The sequence below is a fragment of the Corvus kubaryi genome, unplaced genomic scaffold, assembly GCF_017639235.1.
Source record: "Corvus kubaryi isolate FWS band 111438036 unplaced genomic scaffold, C.kubaryi_AGA036_p1.0 136, whole genome shotgun sequence".
Classification (NCBI taxonomy): Eukaryota; Metazoa; Chordata; class Aves; order Passeriformes; family Corvidae; genus Corvus; species Corvus kubaryi.
Genome location: NW_024580670.1, coordinates 1012827 through 1033351, shown reverse-complemented (window position 1 = coordinate 1033351; position 20525 = coordinate 1012827). Strand labels below are relative to the sequence as shown.

General features: G+C 48.5%; 1 protein-coding gene across 5 annotated transcripts in view; it reads left to right on the top strand.

Moving 5' to 3' along the window:
- The window catches only part of GRM7 (glutamate metabotropic receptor 7), a 206873-nt gene that overhangs the window by 60437 nt on the left and 125911 nt on the right, over positions 1–20525 (top strand). For all 5 annotated transcript variants that reach the window (XM_042013256.1, XM_042013238.1, XM_042013246.1 and 2 more), the window contains exon 2: positions 18945–19161. In XM_042013256.1, coding sequence (XP_041869190.1) covers positions 18945–19161 — 217 coding nt within the window. The remainder of the gene's footprint in view (positions 1–18944; positions 19162–20525) is intronic.

The following is a 20525-nucleotide window of genomic DNA, read 5'->3' as shown; positions in this document are numbered from 1 at the left end:
CTGTTTCCCTGGAGCATAAAAGATCTTTGAGAAGCATGAGGCCCAGGGTTATTGCAGGTGCTCAGTGTTCAGTCAGGTCTAGGGGTAGAACAAGGTGGCAGGATCGAGGCCAGGTTTGGTTGTTTCAGGAGCCAGGGGTATCACTGAAAGCTGGTTTTTAGTAGGCACTTGACTATAAACTAAAACACAACAGGTTCCACCTCAGCATGAGGAAGAACTTCTTTCCATGATGGGGCAGAGCCCTGGAGCATCTGCCCAGGGAACCATGGAGTCTCCCTCTCTGGAGACATCCCAAACCCACCTGGACACATCCCTGTGTCACCTGCTCCAGGTGACCCTGCCTGGCAGGGGGTTGGACTGGGTGGTCTCCAGAGGTCCCTTCCAACCCCAAATATTCTGGAATTCTGTGGTTTGTCTACTGGAAAGTGAGGTTGCCTTGTCCTGCTCACTGCTCTCTTTAATCTTAATCTTTCCCTTTGAATTAAGAAAAATGAGTGTTTGCCTCGGTGTGAGGGTGTGGTGTGAAGGCTTGCAGAGGTTGTGGTCACTGGGCCTGAGGTGGCCTTTGGGTTGTGGTCATGGCCAGTCAGAACTGGGAGTTCATCTCCATAACCATCCATGTGTTTGTTTTCTTTGCTGAGAGTTCAACTCTTGCTGCTCTGACTGGGCTGAGACACTTGGTGATGTCTCGCAGGGCTGTGAATGGGATCAGTTCTGTGTACCTATAGGCACTGCTTAATTAAATCATGGTGGACATCAAGCATTGATCATCTTCAGGAGCAGAAGGGACGTTTTACCCTTGTTCTGAATCAGTATCACTCAATCATGTATCTAAATGTATATCATGGTTCCTTTTCCTCAGGAAAAGGTTTAATTTCTTTGTCATTGCAGTTTTTAGCTTTATCGTTTCCAAGTATTGGCAGTGTTTGCAGAGGGGTAAAAAAGCATTGCAAAAGGAGATAAATACAAAAGTGTAATGCTTTATGCATAATAAAAGTGCATTTAAGCTCTAACATGAGATATAATCATTCAGCCATGTCACAGCCTGATGAATTCCTGAGCTCAGACACTTCAAAGGGGAGTATCAGTGTGGAATCTGGAATAAAGATCCAAACCAGGAGCCAGCTCATTGGTTTAATGGCTCTTTCTGTCTCTCTCAGTGTTCAGTGCTCCATGCTTGGGAGTTCAGGAGATCACAAACTTCCCTGAGCTCGAGCTGTGGTGGAGGAAGCTCCGTGCGGATTTTATAGCAGAAGATTTACACCAGGAGGGAAAGGCTTATTGTATTTTAAAATATTTGCAGATTTCTGTTATTTTCTACAGGGGAAAAATTAACCTTGTTAGTGTCAGCCAAGGCATGGTAGAGCTCTCCAGCAGTTGTTCTCACTCCCTTATTAGGGAGATCTTCATATCAGTCCCGGGTTTATGGATTGTAATGGAGCTGCTGTAACAGCAGTAATTGGGGAAATTAGTTTGGACGGTGGCATTAATATTCATGCATCCCTGCAACAGCTCCCTGCTAATTAGTGTCTCTTCCTGCTCGATTACGGTGGCAGAATGGGATGGGATAAATCTCTGGGGTTAACTGGTGCTCAGAGTGGCCACAAGTGTGAGCTGCAGGATGCTGGGGACGCGTCATTCCCGGAAGGAGCAGGGCTGGGGCATCCCATCCCAGTGCGATTCTGTGGAGCCCCAGAGCCCATGGGGCTGGGAAGGCTGGCAGGTTTGCTCAGAGGGAAACAGGAGTCACGTTGTTGGCTGTAATTATTCCGCAGGAAGCGGGAGAGCGGCCGGGATCTGCCGGGAATACTCCTCCGCGCTGGCCTAGATCTGGGAGAGGTGGTCGGAGAGAGTTTTCTCCATCTCTCATTTCCATAGCCCTGCAGGGTACCAGTGGGACAATCCTGCCTATTTAATGAGCTTTGCTGGGATATTTTTTTCTCTTCTCATTGAGAGCTGTAAAATGAGCATGGTGAGGTTGGTGCCTTCAGTGTGGGGACAGCAGAGAGAGGACAGTTGTCCCTCCCTCCCTCAGGATGTTGTTGCTGTGTCCTGCTGGGTTTGTAATGGATCTGTAGCTGTGGAGCTCTGACACAGAGGATTTGGGGGCATCTTGTTTGTACACCAAGGCTGTGGGGTTCAGAGGGTCCCCCGTGGAGGCAGCCATGCACCAGTGTCTCACTGAGCCCCCTGGCTGGGTTTTTCCCCTGGGAACAGGCCAGTCCCACTGTCCCCCTGGCACATGTGCTCCACTGATCGCCTCCACGTTCCTGAGGGCTGGGGTTGTGTCAGGGACACCTTCAGGATGCTGGAGGGATGGAGAGGAACTTGTCAAGAGATCTGCACAGCTCTTGCTGTCTCATTAAACAAAAAACTTGTTGAGAGGGATGGTAAAAGAGCAAACACAGATAATTCCCATAATACCCTGATCTGTTTCTCTAACTGGGGAAACAGAAGGTGGTGGAGTGGGGAAGGAAGGGAATCTAAAGACCATTTGTCTCTTTAGTGCTGTGCTGTGCCAGGCACCTTTCTTGGGGTGATGGAGGGATTTGCCATTTCCCTGTGGCTGGGATCCCTGGGCCAGCAGGGCCCCTCTCCCCTGGCCTGGGGGCTGTGCCAGCCTTGCTCTCCGGTGTGCAGGTGATTAGAAAAACGCAGCAGCATTGCAGTGACTCTTCCCCGAGCCTGGATGTCTGCACTAATTAATCCAGGCTCTCCATAGGATTGCTCTCAATTACACAGTGCTCCTTCCCTTCTGTCTCCGTGTCTCCCGTCCCACCTGGCACATGGTGCCGCAGTCTGGAGCTGGAGTGGGGTGAAGAACCAGCCCCCAGGGATGTGTGAGCACCCACAGGTGCTGGGACCCTACAGCAACACAGACAATCCTTTTAAATGCCTTTCCACTGCCCCTCGTTTTTCTTTCCCTTTCCTCGGCAGAAAGGGAAGTGATGTGCTTCGCTCAGCCTCTTTCACAAACAAAGGAATAAATAAAATAAAGCCATAAAGGATTCCAGCATGCTTCTTGAAAGCCTGGAAGGAAGAAATAAGGAGAAAATGCTATTAGTTCTATTTTTAAAGAGTTGAGAGCTCTGGGATGCCATGGTGATAGAATTGGTGTAAGCACCGGGATAGATACAAATCTCCTGCATGTCTGGGATAATGCAGATGGACCAGGACAGTATGGAAGTGGAAAGGATTTCTGTTTATCGAGTTTCCCTGTCAGCTTTCTGTTATTAAACATGGTGATTTCTAAGCTGTCAGAATGGATGTTAAAATCTTCTGGCATTTCTGCCTATGGAAAAGTCTGCAGGAAGACAAACCCCACAAATGATGTGGCTCCACGTTTGTTCCCAAGGGCCGAGTGGGGAGCACGGGGAGTGGGGCAGGGACCCCACCAGCTGCCAGCTGTGCAGCCGAGGGTGTGTGGCACCTGTGCCACTCCGGGGAGGTCCTGCCTGTGCCCACAGGTGTCACCTACTCCCCGAGGAGTGTCTGGGGTAGGTGCTGTGATAGTGGAGAGGGGCTCACACCCGTTCTGCAGCTCCAGAAAAGCCCCGTGAGCAGCTGGGTGAGGGATGTGGGGGGATCAGTGAAGGTTTGGAGCCCAGGGAGGTGGCAGCACCCTGGGCAATGGGGGAATGGCTGCTGGGGCACGGGGCAGAGCTGCTGCCCCCACACTGCCACTGCCACTCCCCGGCCAGGGACAGTGATGCTCCTGCTCTTTAGTGCTGGCAGCAAGGCTCAGCTAACTCAGGGCACTCCCGGAGCTCTGGTGTTTAGGAGCGGGGGGAAGAGAAAGAGGCTTGAGTCACTCGGCTGTGACCATATAATGACTCTGTATACAAATTAGATGGATTCACATGGTGCTTATCTAAATGAGGTTGCCATTTTACAATGCTAATTTTCCTGTTGGTTGCTTGTGATACCAGAACACAGCGTTTCAAAAAACCATTCCTGTGCTCCTGGGCTCCAGAGCCGGCATGCTGCAGAGCCTGGGCAAACTGCAGGGTTAGCACAACCTGCCGAGCTCCATCCTCCGAGCCGAGGCAGGGCAGAGCTGCCACTGCAGTAATTAGCAGCGAGCCTGCAGATCTTGATGAAGAATGCACAGGGGGCTCGTTCCTCTGCGCCGTGCTTTTGCCCTCCAGAGGAATAAATAACTGGAGGGAAGGGAGTTGAAAAAAGATGTAATGAAGGAGAAGGAAAGAAACCCCGTGTGCTCGTTTCTAAAGCTGGCAGCGAGGGCTCTGACAGACACTCGTGAGATCTGAGGGTAAGGGGGTGGCATTTCAAAAGCCTCCAGCATGCCCATAAAATGCTGTTGTGCCACGGAGGGGGAGCGGGAGGTGCAAAACGTGTGCCGAGCGTTTGGAGCAATGTCTGGGGTTTCATTTGTCACTTGGGTTTGATTCTGGCTGTCACAGCGAGATGAGACAGCCCCGGCTTGCCTGGGAAAGCGCACACTAGCATTTAGCGTTCCTGGAGGTGCTGCTTTCTTTCAAATTCTCAAAATATTTTTAAGTGGAGAGTAAAGACCCCTTCTCACTCCCCCTTCTCCCCATCCTCTCCTCTCCCCCCTCTCCCGGGTTTGTGGAACAGGGCCGAAGGGCCAATCTGTTCTTGCAAGGAGCTGCAGCCCTGCGGTGGCTCCAGGCTCCTGTAAGCCGGGTCGTGGGGCTTGGCTGATTCCCGTCAGCGAGGCTGCTGTGCTGGGATGGCCCTGCTGGTCAGGGACTGATGGGGGACATCCCATCCCATCACCGCATCCCAACGAGCTCCCTTCCCACGGCCCTTCCGGCACGGCTCCATTTGTTCAGGGAGAGCTGACGAGGACCTGTTAGAGTCAGTTGTTCAAAATGATCTGACACCCGACATTCTGCATAAACTTCCTTTCAGAAATAGCTATTCAGTGAGAAGTAAAAAAAAAAAAAAAAAAAGCGGTGATTTAGGGTCTAAACTGCGCATGCATAAACATGAGGTGATCTCCAGAGCCATGGTGCTCATTCTAATGTGATAAATACAGATGCAGGAGTGTTTGCAGAGCCATTCATTGCCGTGTTAATTTTGTGCATCAGCTCTTCCAGCTGTGGGGTGTTGTGGAGCTCCATTGAGGCCCATGGCAGTTGGCACCAGCTGAGGATGTGATGCTCCACGTACGGTTTTCTTTCATGAAAGGAAAGCACACGATCTCACATCATCCCTTCTTGCCTGCAGCTGCTGCTGGGCTCTGCCTCCATCGCTGCCTCGCTTCATGTGGCTCCTGAAGGTAAACAGGTTGTTCTGCTCTGCTGGCTCTGTGCACAAGCCCCTTGCAGGATCAATCCCTCAGCAGTTCCAAGCACTCCCAGCATTAGCAGCCTTTACACAGAGCAGGGATCTTGAAATATTTAGTGCTTTCCAGAAATGGGTCCTGTACCTTTTATCTTCAGGGCTTTCCAGGGTCAGAGCAATCGCTTTCATCTGCCCTGTGCATGGACCAGCTGGAGAACCTGATGGAGCTCCAGACAGAGCTGCCAGCAAAATCCTCGGCACTGGGAGCCAGACATGGGAAGGAAGGTCAGGGAAGCACAGGGCACTGAGTCAGACATGGGACGGAAGGTTAGGGAAGCAGGGCTGCCAGGGAACCCTTTAGTTTGATCTCTTGGAGCTGGAAGCCAGCTTGTAGGTGCTGCCGAGAGAGCCACAGAGCCCAGGTCCTCAGGCTGTTGAGGACAAAGCTGTTCCAGATTTTGATGGGAGGCTCCTCCAGCTGCCATTCACATTTCCAGAGCACCTGGATTTTTTTTTTCTGCTAAAGGAATTGCAGGGAGAAACCATCAAGTTTGGTTTGAATGTGTTTTGGAACCTGAGTGTGAGTGGCTTCATTTGCTCTTTATTTTCTACTCTTTTCACTTCAAGCGATAAATGAGGCCAGCTCTGTGCACCATGGCAGGTATGACAGGTTAGGTCTGCAGTAACAGTTCTGCTCTCAGGAGAGAAAACAACACACACCTGGTTTACTTTAGGTGTGCACCAAGCCCAGATGTTTTCTTTGATGAACAGTTGAACATCCCATTTACTGAACGCTGACAGCAATTTACACCACGTTTGACACATGGAACTTCCAAAGGACACTTGATGGAGAATTGTGAGCCTTTTTTAGTGACTGAAAATTGAGCTAATGATGAAATAACATTGCAAAAGTAAGAGCAAGGCAGGTGAGGATGGGAAAGGTTGGTTCAGTCAGTGGAAGTGGCTGTTGGTGTGGCTTAGGATCAGTTTTATCATGGACACGGGCTGTGGGCTGGGGTCGGTGCTGTTGGTGAAATCAGCACTCGACACTTTTCTCTTTTAAGGAAGACCCTGATCAGGCTGGGCAGCTTTTCCTGCAGGTTTCCTGTTGGTCAGGATTCATGGGGCTCCTCTCCTGGCTCTGGGCTGGCCCCAGGCAAGGGAAGGAGCTGCTCTGGTGTGGTATTCATCAGGGTGCTGAAGAATTGAGCTGTTAGAGACCTTTGAAAAAATAAAAATATTTCTATATCTGGCTGTTCCTGCATGAGTCTAATAACATGGCCCTTAGAAAGTACTTTGGATTAATTAGAATGTCTGGGCACTTTTGTGATAAAGACATGCAGAGTAATTATCCAGTGTCCAGAATAATCTATTGAGCTTGTGAAGTTTAAGTCTGAAAATTATTCTCCCCTAAGTATTCATCTTTCTGGCTGTATTTCTGTTATTAAATTTGTTTTCCCACAAGTTAGATAAGAAGAAATGTAATTATTTAGCTGGCAAGCTTAATGTTGAGGTGAAGAAAACCAGGAAGGTAAAAGTGTGATTGCCTTGTGTTTTTTCCTGTAATAATGCAGAAATATTTAGATATCTGTAGAATTACATGGTGATAATGCACTTTGTAAAAGGCCAGAGATGAAATATAAGGAAATAAAAAGTATAGATATTCACTGGAACTTCATTATACCCTATAACTTTTGGATATGTAGTGGAAGAAATGTCAAATGCAGATTTCTCCCATAATTACAATCCATTCTCCCTCACATCTCTCCTCACTGCATTTTCTCACTCTCCTTTATACCCAGAGTCTGTGTCCTGAAGGACCTTGTTCTGTTTCTGATGCTCGAGGACACAACAGGCCTTTTTACTTGTGATAATGTTTATTTTGGATTAAAGAAATATGAAATCAAAGGCAGTCTAAATATAATCCCTCAGTGTCCCTGGTGAAACCATCCCCACGCCCGGGTCAGCTGTGCCTCCCACATGTTCTGAAGGAATATTAAATGCCTGGGATCCAAAGGAGGAAATTTTTGACCTTGCAGATGATGAAGGGGAAGTGGAACAATTTGTCCTCTCTGAGCCCCTCCTGGCAGTCGCTGCTTCTCCCTCGGTGCAAGGGAGACCTGGAGGGGCTGGAGCGTGTCCAGGGCAGGGAACGGAGCTGGGGAGGGGCTGGAGAATTCCTGAGGGAGCTGGGGAAGGGGCTGAGTCTGGAGCAAAGGAGGCTCCGGGGGCACCTTGTGGCTCTGCACAAGTCCCTGACAGGAGGGGGCAGCCGGGGGGGGTCGGGCTCTGCTGCCAGGGAACAGGGACAGGAGGAGAGGGAACGGCCTCAGGCTGGGCCAGAGTGGGTCAGGTGGAACATCAGGAGGAATTTCTCCGTGGCAAGGGCTGCCCAGCCCTGGCACAGCTGCCCAGGGCAGGGGTGGAGTCCCCATCCCTGGAGGGCTTTAAAAGCTGTGTGGATGTGGCACTTGGGGACATGGGGCAGTGGTGGCCTTGGCAGGGCTGGGGAAGGGTTGGGCTTGGTCTTAGAGTGTTTTTCCAGCCCCAGTGGTGTTTCTCTGGTGGAGTCATCCTTGTTGCAGCAGGTGGTAACTTTGACTAGAGAGAGACAGACAACATGCCAGGGGTGTAGTTGGAGAAATGAACTCCAATATTCTGGAGTGTGGCTGCAGCAGCAATGAACACCTCAACTAAAGGCTGTTCTTACCTGAAGCAAATAGTTTTTTATCTGAGAACACGATTGTGTCGTGTGTTTGCTCAAATTCCATATAGGAACTTGCTGTTGAGCACATGAGTTGTGGTGATTATGAGGTAAAAACACCCACATGGGCCCTTGTCCACACAGTGGTTTTCCCTCGCTGTACGACAGAGCTCTGTGCTGGATGTGCTGCCTCAGTGCAGCACAGATGCTCTGAAATGCTGTTCTGCGTTTCATCATGTAAAAGAAGATGATTTGTGTTGGTAGAAAAAGGAAAATAAGAATGCATGATGTAGATTTTATCCTTGAGTTCATTTAGGCTGTGCCACGTCTCTGGAATCAGTTTACACCAGGAAGTCAAACTCGCCTGTCTACGCAGACCCAGGATAATCAGCTCTGTGCATTGTCCCACCCGGACTGATGACAGTATCACACACCTGGATGATGTTCAAGCTGTTAATCTATAGCTGTGACAGGTTTCTGGCCCCCCTCGTTCCCACACGTGGCTCTCTGCAGGTCCCACCCTCCCTGCCAGCGTGTGCAGCGTCACGGGCCCATCAGGAGGCCTCGGGCTCAGGGGGAATTTATCTCCTTGACGTCACTGGGATGCTGGCAGCAGTGATGCTGTTCCCGTAAGGGCAGGCTGAGGAGGTTTGTGGCTCTGCTCATAAATTTGGATTAATTTTATAGCTCCTGGTTCGTCATCTCCAGCTGGAGTTACGTGACCACGTCTCACCCTGAGCTTCAGCCGCCGGATGCAGAAAGACATCAGGGTGGAAGGAAGAGGTGGGACAACCTGTTGAGGCTTGTAGGTGTGAGTGACCAGGGCTGCAGGGAGGTCAGACAGCAGCTTACACATATTCTTTATAATTCACAGCTTTCCCCTTGCCTCAAGCTTTTAATAAAGTGCCAATCCGAACCAAGACAGTTTAAGCTCAAGCAGAACCGTTCAGTCAACCACAGTGTGTGAGCACATTAAAAACCCAGGGGTTTTTATTATTTGACACATTTTTAAAGTCAGAAATACTTCCAATATTGCACGGAGGGAAATGAGCTCCAGAAACCCTGTTTAAAACATCATTTACTGCTTGAAATGCAGCTGGTACTCTTGGGGGTGTTAGAGGATCCAGGGAGGGGAGCTGGAGGAGATCACATTATCTGAGCCTCTCCCTTAACGTGAGACCTCTTGGGACATTTTAATGAGAACAGACTCCTACTTTTGCAATATCTGTTCAGTGGAAGTCGTTCACAGGAACTCAGTTTTGCTCCTTGTGGTATTGAGCTGCTTGCCCAAAGTTTAACTTTACACTGAAATTAGAAATAACCGCTTCATGTAGCTAAATCTGTATTTCCAGATTTTGAATGTGTTACTCTGTCAGGGCAGGATGGCCAGAGGCTTTATTCTCCTTGGCTGTCAGACTCTTGGCTATATTAAAAATTTAGGAATAAATATTCAAATCACAGCCTTATTTTCCACAACATAAACATGGATGCCCTCCTAGAAATGCAATTATGAGATATGCTCAAACCCGAGCTTGACAGCTCTCATTTAGCCCAATAACTCGGCTCAGAGGGATGATTGTTTCCCCTTGTACCACACTGCAATTTGTTTCTGCTGGGTTTGCGTGTCTGTGGATTACTTTCACAAAACTGTGTTCTGCCACCGAGAACATTTTCTGTCTCAGCCTGGCTGCTGAATAAGTCGTTACTGGTGTTGTCTTTATCAGGCTACTTTCAAAATCCATGAGATTTATACTTGCAGATTAAAAACCTTTTAAAATATGCATAGACAATATAAGGTTCAATTATCTGTTTGGGATGAATGGAGCAATGTGTACACATAAATAAAACATAAAAGCTGCTTCACTCTGTTTATATTCTGCTTCTGATTTATTTTCAGAAGAATTAGAATTGGTGAGTCCATATTTGGATGTGGAAGCTCCAATTGCTGCAAGAACATTTGTGCTTCTGTGTGTGTTTGGTGTCCATACATTGCTTCTCTGCCTCCTCACAGAGAGTGGCTTCTCAGGTTTTGGGAATGCAGGCAGGGATATGGGAATGGTGCACATGGAAGGAGATGAAAACAAATCTACCCAGTGCTACCAGTCCCGTAACTGAGTGTATGGACCCTGATTCTGTGTTCAGCACTTTGGAAGGTGACAGGACCCTGCTGAGAATGCCCTGATTGGTGTAACTCTGAACACCAGAGAATGGGAATATTTTTTGGCATCCAGAAGACATTGCAGGGTGTGTTCAGGCCGTGGGAGAGGCAGATGTGCCCTTCATGTCCCTCCATTGTGCGTAGAATGGTCACAGAATCCCAGACTGGTTTGGGTTGGAAGGACCTTAAAGCCCATCCAGTGCCACCCCTGCCATGGGCAGGGACACCTCCCACTGTCCCAGGCTGCTCCAAGGCCCAATGTCCAGCCTGGCCTTGGGCACTGCCAGGGATCCAGGGGCAGCCCCAGCTGCTCTGGGCACCCTGTGCCAGGGCCTCACCATCTAAATCTGCCACCTCTCAGCTTAAAGCTCTTCTTGTCCTGTCAAGGACATGGGGATGGAGGGAGCAACACAAGGACGAGACTGTCCATATGTGAAAATCCTGATGTCAGCCCTTCTAAAATGGGACCACAACATCCTTTCCATTCCCAAGCCCTGAGGGTGCTGGGCAACCATTAATCTTGGTCTTAGCAGTGGGCTGCAAATACAGCTTCATTTTTGCATTTTTGGCACAAGTTCTTTGGTTTTCTGTAGCATTGGGTGGCCAGACCTTGGTTTGTTCCCTTCTAAATCCCACTGTCTGTTCTGTCTGCTGGAGGTGGTGCCTGTGCTTCCTCAGGTTGTGGTAGGAGGCAACAGCCCCAGAGGTAGATTTGGGCTCAGCACAAACTCCGAGAACACAGAACGTGTCTCTCTTGTTCCTTCTCTCCTCCATACAATATCTCTGTGATTCTGTGACCTTGTGCTGTGTCATGGGATCAGAGTGACAGAATATCCCTGTGTGTTATTCGTAGGCTGGATCTGAGTCCAAGCAGGAGGCTGAGCAGAGCCTTGCTGCATAAGCAGCCTGGGTGCAGCATCTGATCCCAAAAGCAGGCCCATTAAAGGGCTGCAGGGTCCCCGTGCTCTCATCACCTTACACGAGTTCAGCTCAAAATTGGCTTCGAGAATTGGCTCCTAATAGCCAAGATCCTTTGAAGCTTTGTTAAGATTTCAATTTGCCTCTAGCAAAGTACCATCTATTAGTTTAATATCACTCTCCAGCTCTCAGTCTATCAGGGCTGGAGCTAAAATACGAAGAGCTGTGCATTCTTGCATTGCAGTGGATGGGCCATCAGCACTGATGTTTTAACTGATGCATCCTAGGAGGAGTATTCTACTCAGTGCTGTAAAATCCCAAGTGCTGTGCTGGCCATAGCTCATCCCCAGGATCTGCAAACCAGGAAGGCTTTATTGCCATGCTGCTTTATGGGCAAGCCAGCTAAAATTCTTAACAAGCTGAATATTTCACTTTAAAATATTAAATAGGGAAGTGTCATACCTGTACCTGTGCCTTTGCCTTCAGTATCAATAATCCCTCTGGTGCAGGAGATAAACATCCCTCTTTGGGGATGGGAGAGGTTCTCTGTGCCTGGATGTGTTTGTTGTGGCATGCAGGGAACATTGTGGCTCCTGCATGTGTGTCACAGTGTTGGTGCCTTGTCCTGCCTGCTCGGGGCTGAACAAGGGCACCTCTGCCCTGCCAAGGGCTGGGGGAGGTGGTGACTTCAAGGAGCCTCCCCTCCAAGAAGGGTGATTATTGATCAAGGGCTTAGAAATAGTAATTAACAATTATAGATTAGATTTTTGCTCCAATATTACTGAATCACAATGCAGATAAACCAAGATAAATTAAAATGGGAGCAATATAAATACCAGTTAATTTTACTTCTGAGATGTGCTCACTCAGGATCTTGGTGATTACATAAACACAGCAAAGAGGAATTTGCACACACAGATTAGGCAAGTGTGTATCTAAAACTCTTTTTCCATGTCACTAGAAATTCAAATACTGCTTTCTGGACATACTTTTCGAGGAGGTTTTTTTAAACAGAGTAAGTCCCAGGGTATGGCAATTTACTGGAGCAATTAGCAATTCAGATGGTGAGGGCTGGGCTTGCAAACACAAATAATACCTGCACACAAGAGGAGCCTATTTTTGCAGTGCTGTGGGTGTGCTGGAACACAGCAGGGAGGGAATGGTGAGGAACACGCTGGCTTTGGTGCTCAGAGAACAGATTTTCATCTCCTAAAGCAGTGTTCCATATGCAGGGAGCTCTGTGTCCGAGCTGCAGCACTGGTGGGGAGCTTGATTTCATCATTCTCTGAGGGCAGGGAGAGAGCAGCTGAATTCCTCATGGGCCTCACCTATTTCTGAGCCCGTGTGTGCCTGGACAGGGGGCTTGGAGCCTGCCCTGCCTCCTCCCAGGTGCTCTATTTCTGTCTCAGCAGTGCCCTGGGAGCTCTGCTGCCTGGCACAGCCTGGTCCGCAGCTTTCAGCGAATGATTTTAAAGTATCAGGAACGCTTTGAACTGGTTCACCAGCCCAGCTCAAAGGAGCTGGACTCTAAAGAATGCTTTTTGCCAGTGGAAAAGAATAACAGAATCCCAGACTGGTTTGGGTTGGAGGGGACCTCAAAGCCCACCCAGTGCCACCCCTGCCATGGGCAGGGACACCTTCCACTGTCCCAGGCTGCTCCAAGCCCTGTCCAGCCTGGCCTTGGGCACTGCCAGGGATGGAAAGTAAAGCATTCCAGTAAATAATGTACTCCTAAGAAAGTATAAATGGCCAAGTCCTAACCCCCAATATGTGAACTTGTTGAGACAGGGGTTATGTCCTTGTTTATTCAAAGACAGTTTTATCCACAGTTTTAGAAGGGGGTAAGATGCTTATTTTTGTGCTGTGACTAATTTTCATTACAATTTTGGGTCCTGGTTTCAAGTCGTGTGTCCAAGGTTCTTTCAGCATTTCAAAGCTAAGAAATCACCCCCTGTTTTTCTATAAAAAAGCAATCTATGCCATAAGCTCATCACTGTCACAAGCAGACCTTGGTCCAGGCACAGGTCATCAAATGAAATACAGGATAACTCATATTTATGGACACATCTCATTTTACTGGATGTTTATGATTTTTTTTTTCCTGCTTTCTGAGCTGGTAAAGTGCTCCCATGAGCCATGTGGACAATACTAATTGCTGTAATTATTGTTCCCTTAATTGCTACAATTATTTTTTCAGGAGTGCTTTCTCACTCTAGAATAAAGGAAGCAGGAGAGACCTTGTAGATATGGAAAAGACTCCCAGCTTGCCAATATCACTCAGGATGTCTCTCCACCTTAGTGCCATGACAGTTGTGGTGGGGATGAGGATTGATTTATGTGCCTGGAAATTGGCTCTTTCCAGGTTTGAAATTAATTAAAAAGAAATGTGTTCAGTTAGAAAGGCAGTTGTTTGAGAAACCCAAAGTAGCTTTGAAGTGTTTGTTTCAGTAATGGACTCCATCCTTTATAATAATGGTCATGAGGAGTTGGGAATTTTAAAGGGTGTTGCTGAGCAGCACCGTGGCTGCTTAATCCTAATGCTGGTCAAGGAGAGGAGATGGAGCTCACCCAGTCTGGGAGGATTGCTGGAAAGAGCCAGTGTAGGTATAAGCGAAGTTCATGTACATGAACCATCTCTGGGTTTATTTTCTCAGTGTTCCTTTCGTTGCTCTTGAAGACATTTCTGGTTAATTAAATGCACTTTATCTCCCCCAGACTCAGCTTCTCCTTTGCACTTGGTGTTGTTCATGTCTGTGTCCCTGTGCCCTGTGAAACACCGAGCCAGTTCCCTGCCAGGTGGTTGTGCTGCTCCCTAAGGCATCATCAGGAATTCCCTGTGGGGTGGCAGGGGAGAGGGGGTGATGGGGGCAAACAGGGCCAACACTGGGGGCTTTAGTGATTGGTAAACAGAGAGAAACTGAGGGGAACTGTACATGAGTGAATGGTGTGAAAATGTCCTTCTCTGGGTGTGCTGCTTCTGTTCACTGCTCAGACTTTGCTCGTGGTGTGACTTCTGTACGCAGCAACAGGTTTGTCATCTCTGAACACCTTCAGCACAGCTGCACAGAAATATTTTCTGTTGCTCCTAAAATGGATTTACATGAAAACTTCCTTAATTGTTCTTCCTCATTTTCTCATTGGCAACATTTGATTCTTGAGTGTGAAAACCACCTCAAAGTGCTTCATCCTAAAACGTGGTAAGGAGGGATCATCCAAGTGCTTTAGAGAAGGCTTTGTTCTCATCATTACCCAGGGCTACTGGGAATGCTATTCCCAGGTCTTTTAAGAGCCCTGGAGCAAAACTTGCAGTAATGGTGGTTTCCATAGGGACCTTCCAGGGCAGCGAGAGGGCACTGCTGCTTGATGGACACCTTGGGAGAATCCTCCCAGGGTTTGGTTGCTGGCAGGGCTGGGCAGGAGGGGAGCAGGAGGCCGAGATATTCTCTGTGCTGTGCCCCTGTGGCTGGGGACTGTGGGCACCACCCCAGGGCTGGCAGCTCCCGAGGAAATGGGGAACTCGAGTTCCAGGCACTGGAAAACAGCAGGAAGAGTCATTCCTGTCAGCTCTGCAAGCTTTTAGCCATGCTCTGGTCTTATTTGGTATGTTGGCTAAAATTTCCATGGAATCGCAGCATGGTTTGGGTTCCAAGGGACCTTAAAGGTCTGTTCAACCCCCTGCCAAGGGCAGGGACACCTTTCTCTGGATGTCTGGATTTCTAAAACTTCCTGCCAGATTTCCTTCCCGTTCGGAAGGCAAAGTGAGAATCAGAAGAGTCTGGAGGAGTTTTGCTCAGAGAAAACAGCCAGGGAGAAACTTCAGACAACTTGAGTTCGAGACAATGGAACCAATTCTCTGCAGCTCAGGGTGCTGGAGCTGCTTGTTCTGCAATTTGAGAAGTGGATGGGGAACAAAGAGGAGCTGTGCTAACTGATGATTAAATCCTGACGGGATAAATTCCTACATGAATAAAACCCAAGCCCTGAATGAATCCCAGGCTGTTACTCATCCATCAGTTCACTCCAAAGAGTTTTGCAGCCGAGTGCAGTCTTCAGGCACCTCATTTTTGTGAAGTTGGGTTGTTGGGAGGGATGTGCAGTTTTTGTAGCCTGACACTGCCCTGCCAGATGTGATGGGTTCCAGAGGCTCTGCCAGAGCAGGGTGAGGTTTTCCTATTGTCAGGAAACCATATCAATAAAACTTAATAGGAAATTGAAAGTAAAAATGCAGCAAACTGTGAACTTAATATTGCCTTGGTAGAAGCTCATTAGTATCTCAATAGGTGCACTCCTGCATTATCATAATTGCACCAGGTCCTCAGGGAAATTGCCTTTTCTGAAGTTTCCTGGCTGCTGTCACTTGGTGAGGTGGGTTCACGTGCACCATTTCCTTAATCTTTTAATAAGTGACTGGGGAGGTGGAGCTGAGCTCAATCCCACTGGAGGCAGCACAGCAGCAATAATTGTTTGTGGTTTGGGTGCTTTGCTTGGCCTGGGGGTGAATCTTGGGTAGAGGTCAGGGGTGGGCAGGCAGGCCAGGGTTTGGCAGCTCCTGCAGCCTCGGGGAGGGTTGGTTTGTGCTCTGGAACTGGGGCTTGTGTGTTCCAGGCCGAGACACTTGGCTTTGGTGAGGAACTCGCCACATTCTGTCATTTTTCTTGGGAAAACGGTGTGTTGAACAGGGAGAGGAGGAGGATATGGGATCGGATAATAGTGCAAAATGGGTTTGAAATGAGAAATTGGAACAGCAAGTTTGTAGTTCAGTGGGGTTTTGCTCTGAAATGAACTGTTCCAAATGTGCTGTTGGAGGATGTTGGATGTTGGAAGGAGAGGCTGAGGCTCCTTGCTCTTTGGTGTGTTTGTGCTGCTGCTCTTGGTGCAGCTGCTCTCAAACAGGAGCTGCTTTGCAAGCAAGACAACAAGTGGGACCCAGAGACAGCTCTTCATTAGCCAAAGAAAATGAAATAAATGAAGAATAATGGTCAATGTTAAAAATGAATTAACATTAATTAATCACTGACTAAGACAGCGTTCCCAGTATTAATCATTGCCTCTTGCTGTAATCAGAACATCAGCCAGGCAATCCACATGTGAAACTCCTGAGTGTGGTGTTTGCCATGGTCCTGCAAACACAGCAACTTGAGGCAAATCTGCTTCCCACGTCCATGAGATGCTCCCTGGCCTGCCAGCACCGCAGTGTCCTGCAGAAAGCTCCAGCTCAGCTCTTGCTGTGCTGCTGGAGGCAGAGGCAGCTGGGAGTGTGTGCTGGGGCAGGGCCAGGAGATTGGGGTCCCTGTGGCTTTATGGATCCCAGCCCTTCTGCCAAGGTGTTGGAGCCTTTTGGAGAGCACACTGTGATTCTCTGGAGCTTCCTGGTGTCTCAGAACAGAAAATAGGAAGAATGTGATGGAAGAGAAATCTTGCTTCTTTCAACTCCAGTTTTGAATTGATGATAAAGAACAGATTTTTACCCAAATGAAAGAAAAATAAGTCAGTGAAGAGGCAGAAAATATTGATCTGGATAATCAAAAAACCCTCAACAGAGCAACCTGATTTAAAACTCTCTGCTTCTCCCTTGGCCCTGCTCATCCTCCTTGCACAGTGACACCACCTGCAGCATCACTGGGGACAGAGAACAGGGACATTGCCCAGCCTGGGCTGGGTCTTGCTGACCTGGGGCAATCTGGTTTCATTTTCAAGTGCACTTCAGTGCTGGCAGGAGCTGGAGGTGCCTGTGTGGAGCTCCCTGGTGAGCAGCAGTTAGATTTTAGCTGGTGCACGTGGGTGCCCAGTTTGGACATCTGGTGTGGGACGCTGCTGGTGTGTGTGGGAAGCTGGGCAGGAGGAGAAAGTGTTGTTTGTAGGTGTCTGCAGCGTGCTCTGACTCCCAGGGCAGGGTGGAACTGTGGTGGCTGCAGTCCCTGGCACACCCACTGAAGGACTCTCCTCCCTGTATTCACACAAAACGTGAGGAAAATTCTACTTGGCACATATATGGCTTTATGTTGCTTTTAGATGCCCTGTAAGAAACGTTGATAAAACCCCTAATATCTGCTTTTTATACTCCAAGTTATTGAAGCAGCCAGCAGTAGTGAATATTTTATGAACAGTGGAAAAAGATTTAAAGTCCAAAAAGTCTCCTAAGGAATATAAGCAATGCAGCAAACTCTGTAGAAGCTTTGGTTGTTGTAAAAGTGCAGAATGGGCTCCTTTTGATTTTTAGTTGAAAAAGCAGTTGTTGGCAAGTTGGAATACAAAGAGTTGCCGCAGATAAAAATGGATATTTCAGCCTGACTTTTATTATAATTGCAAAAAGCAGCACTTGGCTGTGTCAGCACTGCTCTGTGTGGGGCTGGGGTGAGTGCTGGGTGCTTTCTGTGTAGTGGTGGGTGACTGGTCAAGTGTCCACAGGAGGGTCACCAGGCACTGGCTACAGCAGCAGCTGGAGCAGGGACAAATTAGAATTTTCCTCATTTTGCTGGCCAGGATGCCCAGCAGTTTCTGTGCTCTGCAGCAGCTGGGGTGAGGGATCAGCACCCGGGGAGGGAGCTCCAGGTCAGGCTCAGGGTGGGATTGTTGGGGTGTGTGCAGGGCCGGGGGTGGCACTGATGATCCTTGGGGATCCCTTCCAGCTCCAGAGATTTTAGGGTTCTGTGGAAGTTTGTATTTGTTTAGGTTGAATTACAGCTGTTGGGGTAGTTAAAATTTTTTCCATGCAAAGTTCACTTTTCTGTTCACTCTTCTGGCTCTCCAGCAGCAATTTGGCTTTCAGTGTCTGCTTTTCCTCTGCTCTGGGGGTTGTAAATGCCTGTGTAGATATAATGTTAATTCTGGGGAAATTTGCTCTCCCCTGCCCCTGCTCTCTGGAACCAAAGGTACTGAGCCCTTTGCAGTGTTGATCCTGGGGAAATACAGTGTTTATTTTTCTGAGGAGGCAGGAGAGCTGATAAATACTTGTAGAATAATAAATACTCATAGAATGCTGTGCAGAGACCAAATGTGAGAGTGCAGAAGATGCTGGTGCTGAGGCACAGAGGGCTGCCCTTTGCTCAGGCTGCACGGCTCAGATCGTTATATACAATCATGTTTGTGTGGATTGCAAATCTCTTCTTTCCCCTCTGTGGCATCTCAAGTGAGAATTATGGCAGGTTCCTTAATCTAAGGAGCAGTCCCAGACTGTTACTGAAACAATTGCATAATGGGCTTGGGGATTAACATCCTGTCAGCTCAGTAACTGCTCAGGGCCCTTGGTAACCGGGGGAGAACAGCCCTGAACACTGTTGTGCTCTCTGTTGCAAAAGTCACTGTCAGACTCCTTCACACTCTGCTGAGAGGAGGAAAAGCAGGGGCTGCTTTTTGGGGACAGAGCTGAATCGTGCCCAGGCTGTGTCTGTGGGACAGAGATGTCCATGCTCAGCAACCTCCACACTGTTCTTCATCAGAAAGAATAAAAAACAAGCCTACTTTTCCTTAAGTCTGGAGCCTCCATCCTCCAAAGGCTGAGGCAGGGTCTTCCTGGCTTTCAGCCAGCAGTGGCAGGTTTAGAGTTAACCTCACTTTACGCAGGATCCCAAATCCTGGTAAAACCAGAACACCAGGACAAGGGCAGTGATTAAAATGATTTGTGTGCTGTATTTGATTGCCTTGAAGGAAAGAATGATGGATGGGCACATACAGAGTTGTCTTCAATTGATTCACAGTTTTTATTTGGGTAACTCGAAGCCAATGAAAGGATTGTTCCTTTGGCTTGGACGTTGTAAAGGAACGTGGTGGAGAAATGCAGCTGGATACAGCGAAGCCAAAGCTCAGCTGAAGCCAAGTGCTTTGGCTGCTGCTGCAAGAAGTGCCATGAGTATGTGAATGTGTGTATTTATCAGAAATTGTTTTTTTCTACAGATCCCACAAATCAGTTATGCCTCAACTGCACCAGAGTTGAGCGATGACAGGCGCTATGATTTCTTCTCACGGGTGGTTCCTCCAGATTCCTTCCAAGCACAAGCAATGGTGGACATTGTGAAAGCTTTGGGATGGAATTATGTATCCACTTTGGCATCTGAAGGGAATTATGGAGAAAAAGGAGTCGAGTCCTTCATGCAAATTTCCAGAGAGGCAGGTAGGCAACGCCCGTCCTCCCTCCAGAAAGCGCTGCGGAAGTAATGAATGTCGTGTTGTACCAAATGTGATCGTGTTTTTCTAGAGCTGATATTTGATTCTAAAGTTGCTCCAGTTCTTTGCAATGCTCTGCAATGGCTCTGGGATACTGTCATTCCTAATTTGCTCATGGAGCTTCAGAGAGTGGGAACCCTCAGTGGTTTTTAGTCGTTTCTGGGGAAAATCAAAACCCTCGAGTCGTACCGAGCTCCTCCTGTTGCTCTGGCTCAGGTTTCCTTGTGTTGGCATGGGGAGGAGCCAGATTTGGAAAGTCTGAGCTTTTCTGTCTCCACAGCCTGGAATTCTGCTGTGACTGCTGGTTACAGACACTGACTTGTGTCACTGTTGGCGCTCAGCTTTCGAGTCCAGCCTGGTTTGTGTTGCTTTGCTTTGGCATTTCTCTGCCCAGTTCAGTGGAGGGAATTCAGAACCTTTCCCTTGGAGACTCAGGGGTTGCTGGTGTGGGATGTGGAGCCAGCAAGCCTGGTGGTGTGGGATGAGACACGCCAGACCTTGGGTGTGAGTCCTTGGCAAGCTGCTCTGCAATCCAGATTCGTAAGGGTTTGGAAACTGAAATGTTTGAAGTTGATTCCTGTGCTGGGAAGGAAAAAGAAGCAGCTGATGGAATTCATTATTGGTGGTGAATGCGAGGGCTGTCTCCAGGAGGCTTTGGTGGTAGAACCCATTGTCATGGGGCAAGGACAAGCTCTGCTGTGTTCCCCAAGTGGAACTCACAGATCTCCCACCCGGTACCTGCCTGGCATTGCCTTAAATAAAACCAGCACAATCCCCAGCTCACAGAACCGCGTGAATCCCAGCCAGGGTAGTGCAGGACGGGAGCAGGAGCTGCTCTGGAGCAGCCTCAGGGGTTCCCACAGCCATGGCTGGTGCAGGGCTCATCCCACAGCATCAGCTCTGTCTGCAGGGAGAGGCCCCAGCTGGGTCCCACACTGCCCCAGGGGCTGATGGATCCCTCCTGGCAGCATCTTCCAGGGAGCAAGCAGGGAAAGTGCCTGGACTTAAAGGAAGGGGCTCTGGAGAGGGGGATCCGGAATTGCTTCCTTCTGTTGGTGTCACAGAAGAAACCCACATTTGCATAAATTTGTCTGTTCCTACGAATGCATATTTATGTGGTATTAAAGCAAAAGGGTTTGGATTTAATACAGCAGGAAGTGACAAGTGCCAGTGTTCATTAGAATTTAAAACTGACTTTATCTGCAAATATCCACTGTTGCAAAATCATACCTGAAATGTGCTCCCCGTGTCAAGGACAGGCTCTGGCTGAAGAACAGGATCCCATTTTATAGACCTTGTGCAGAATTAGGT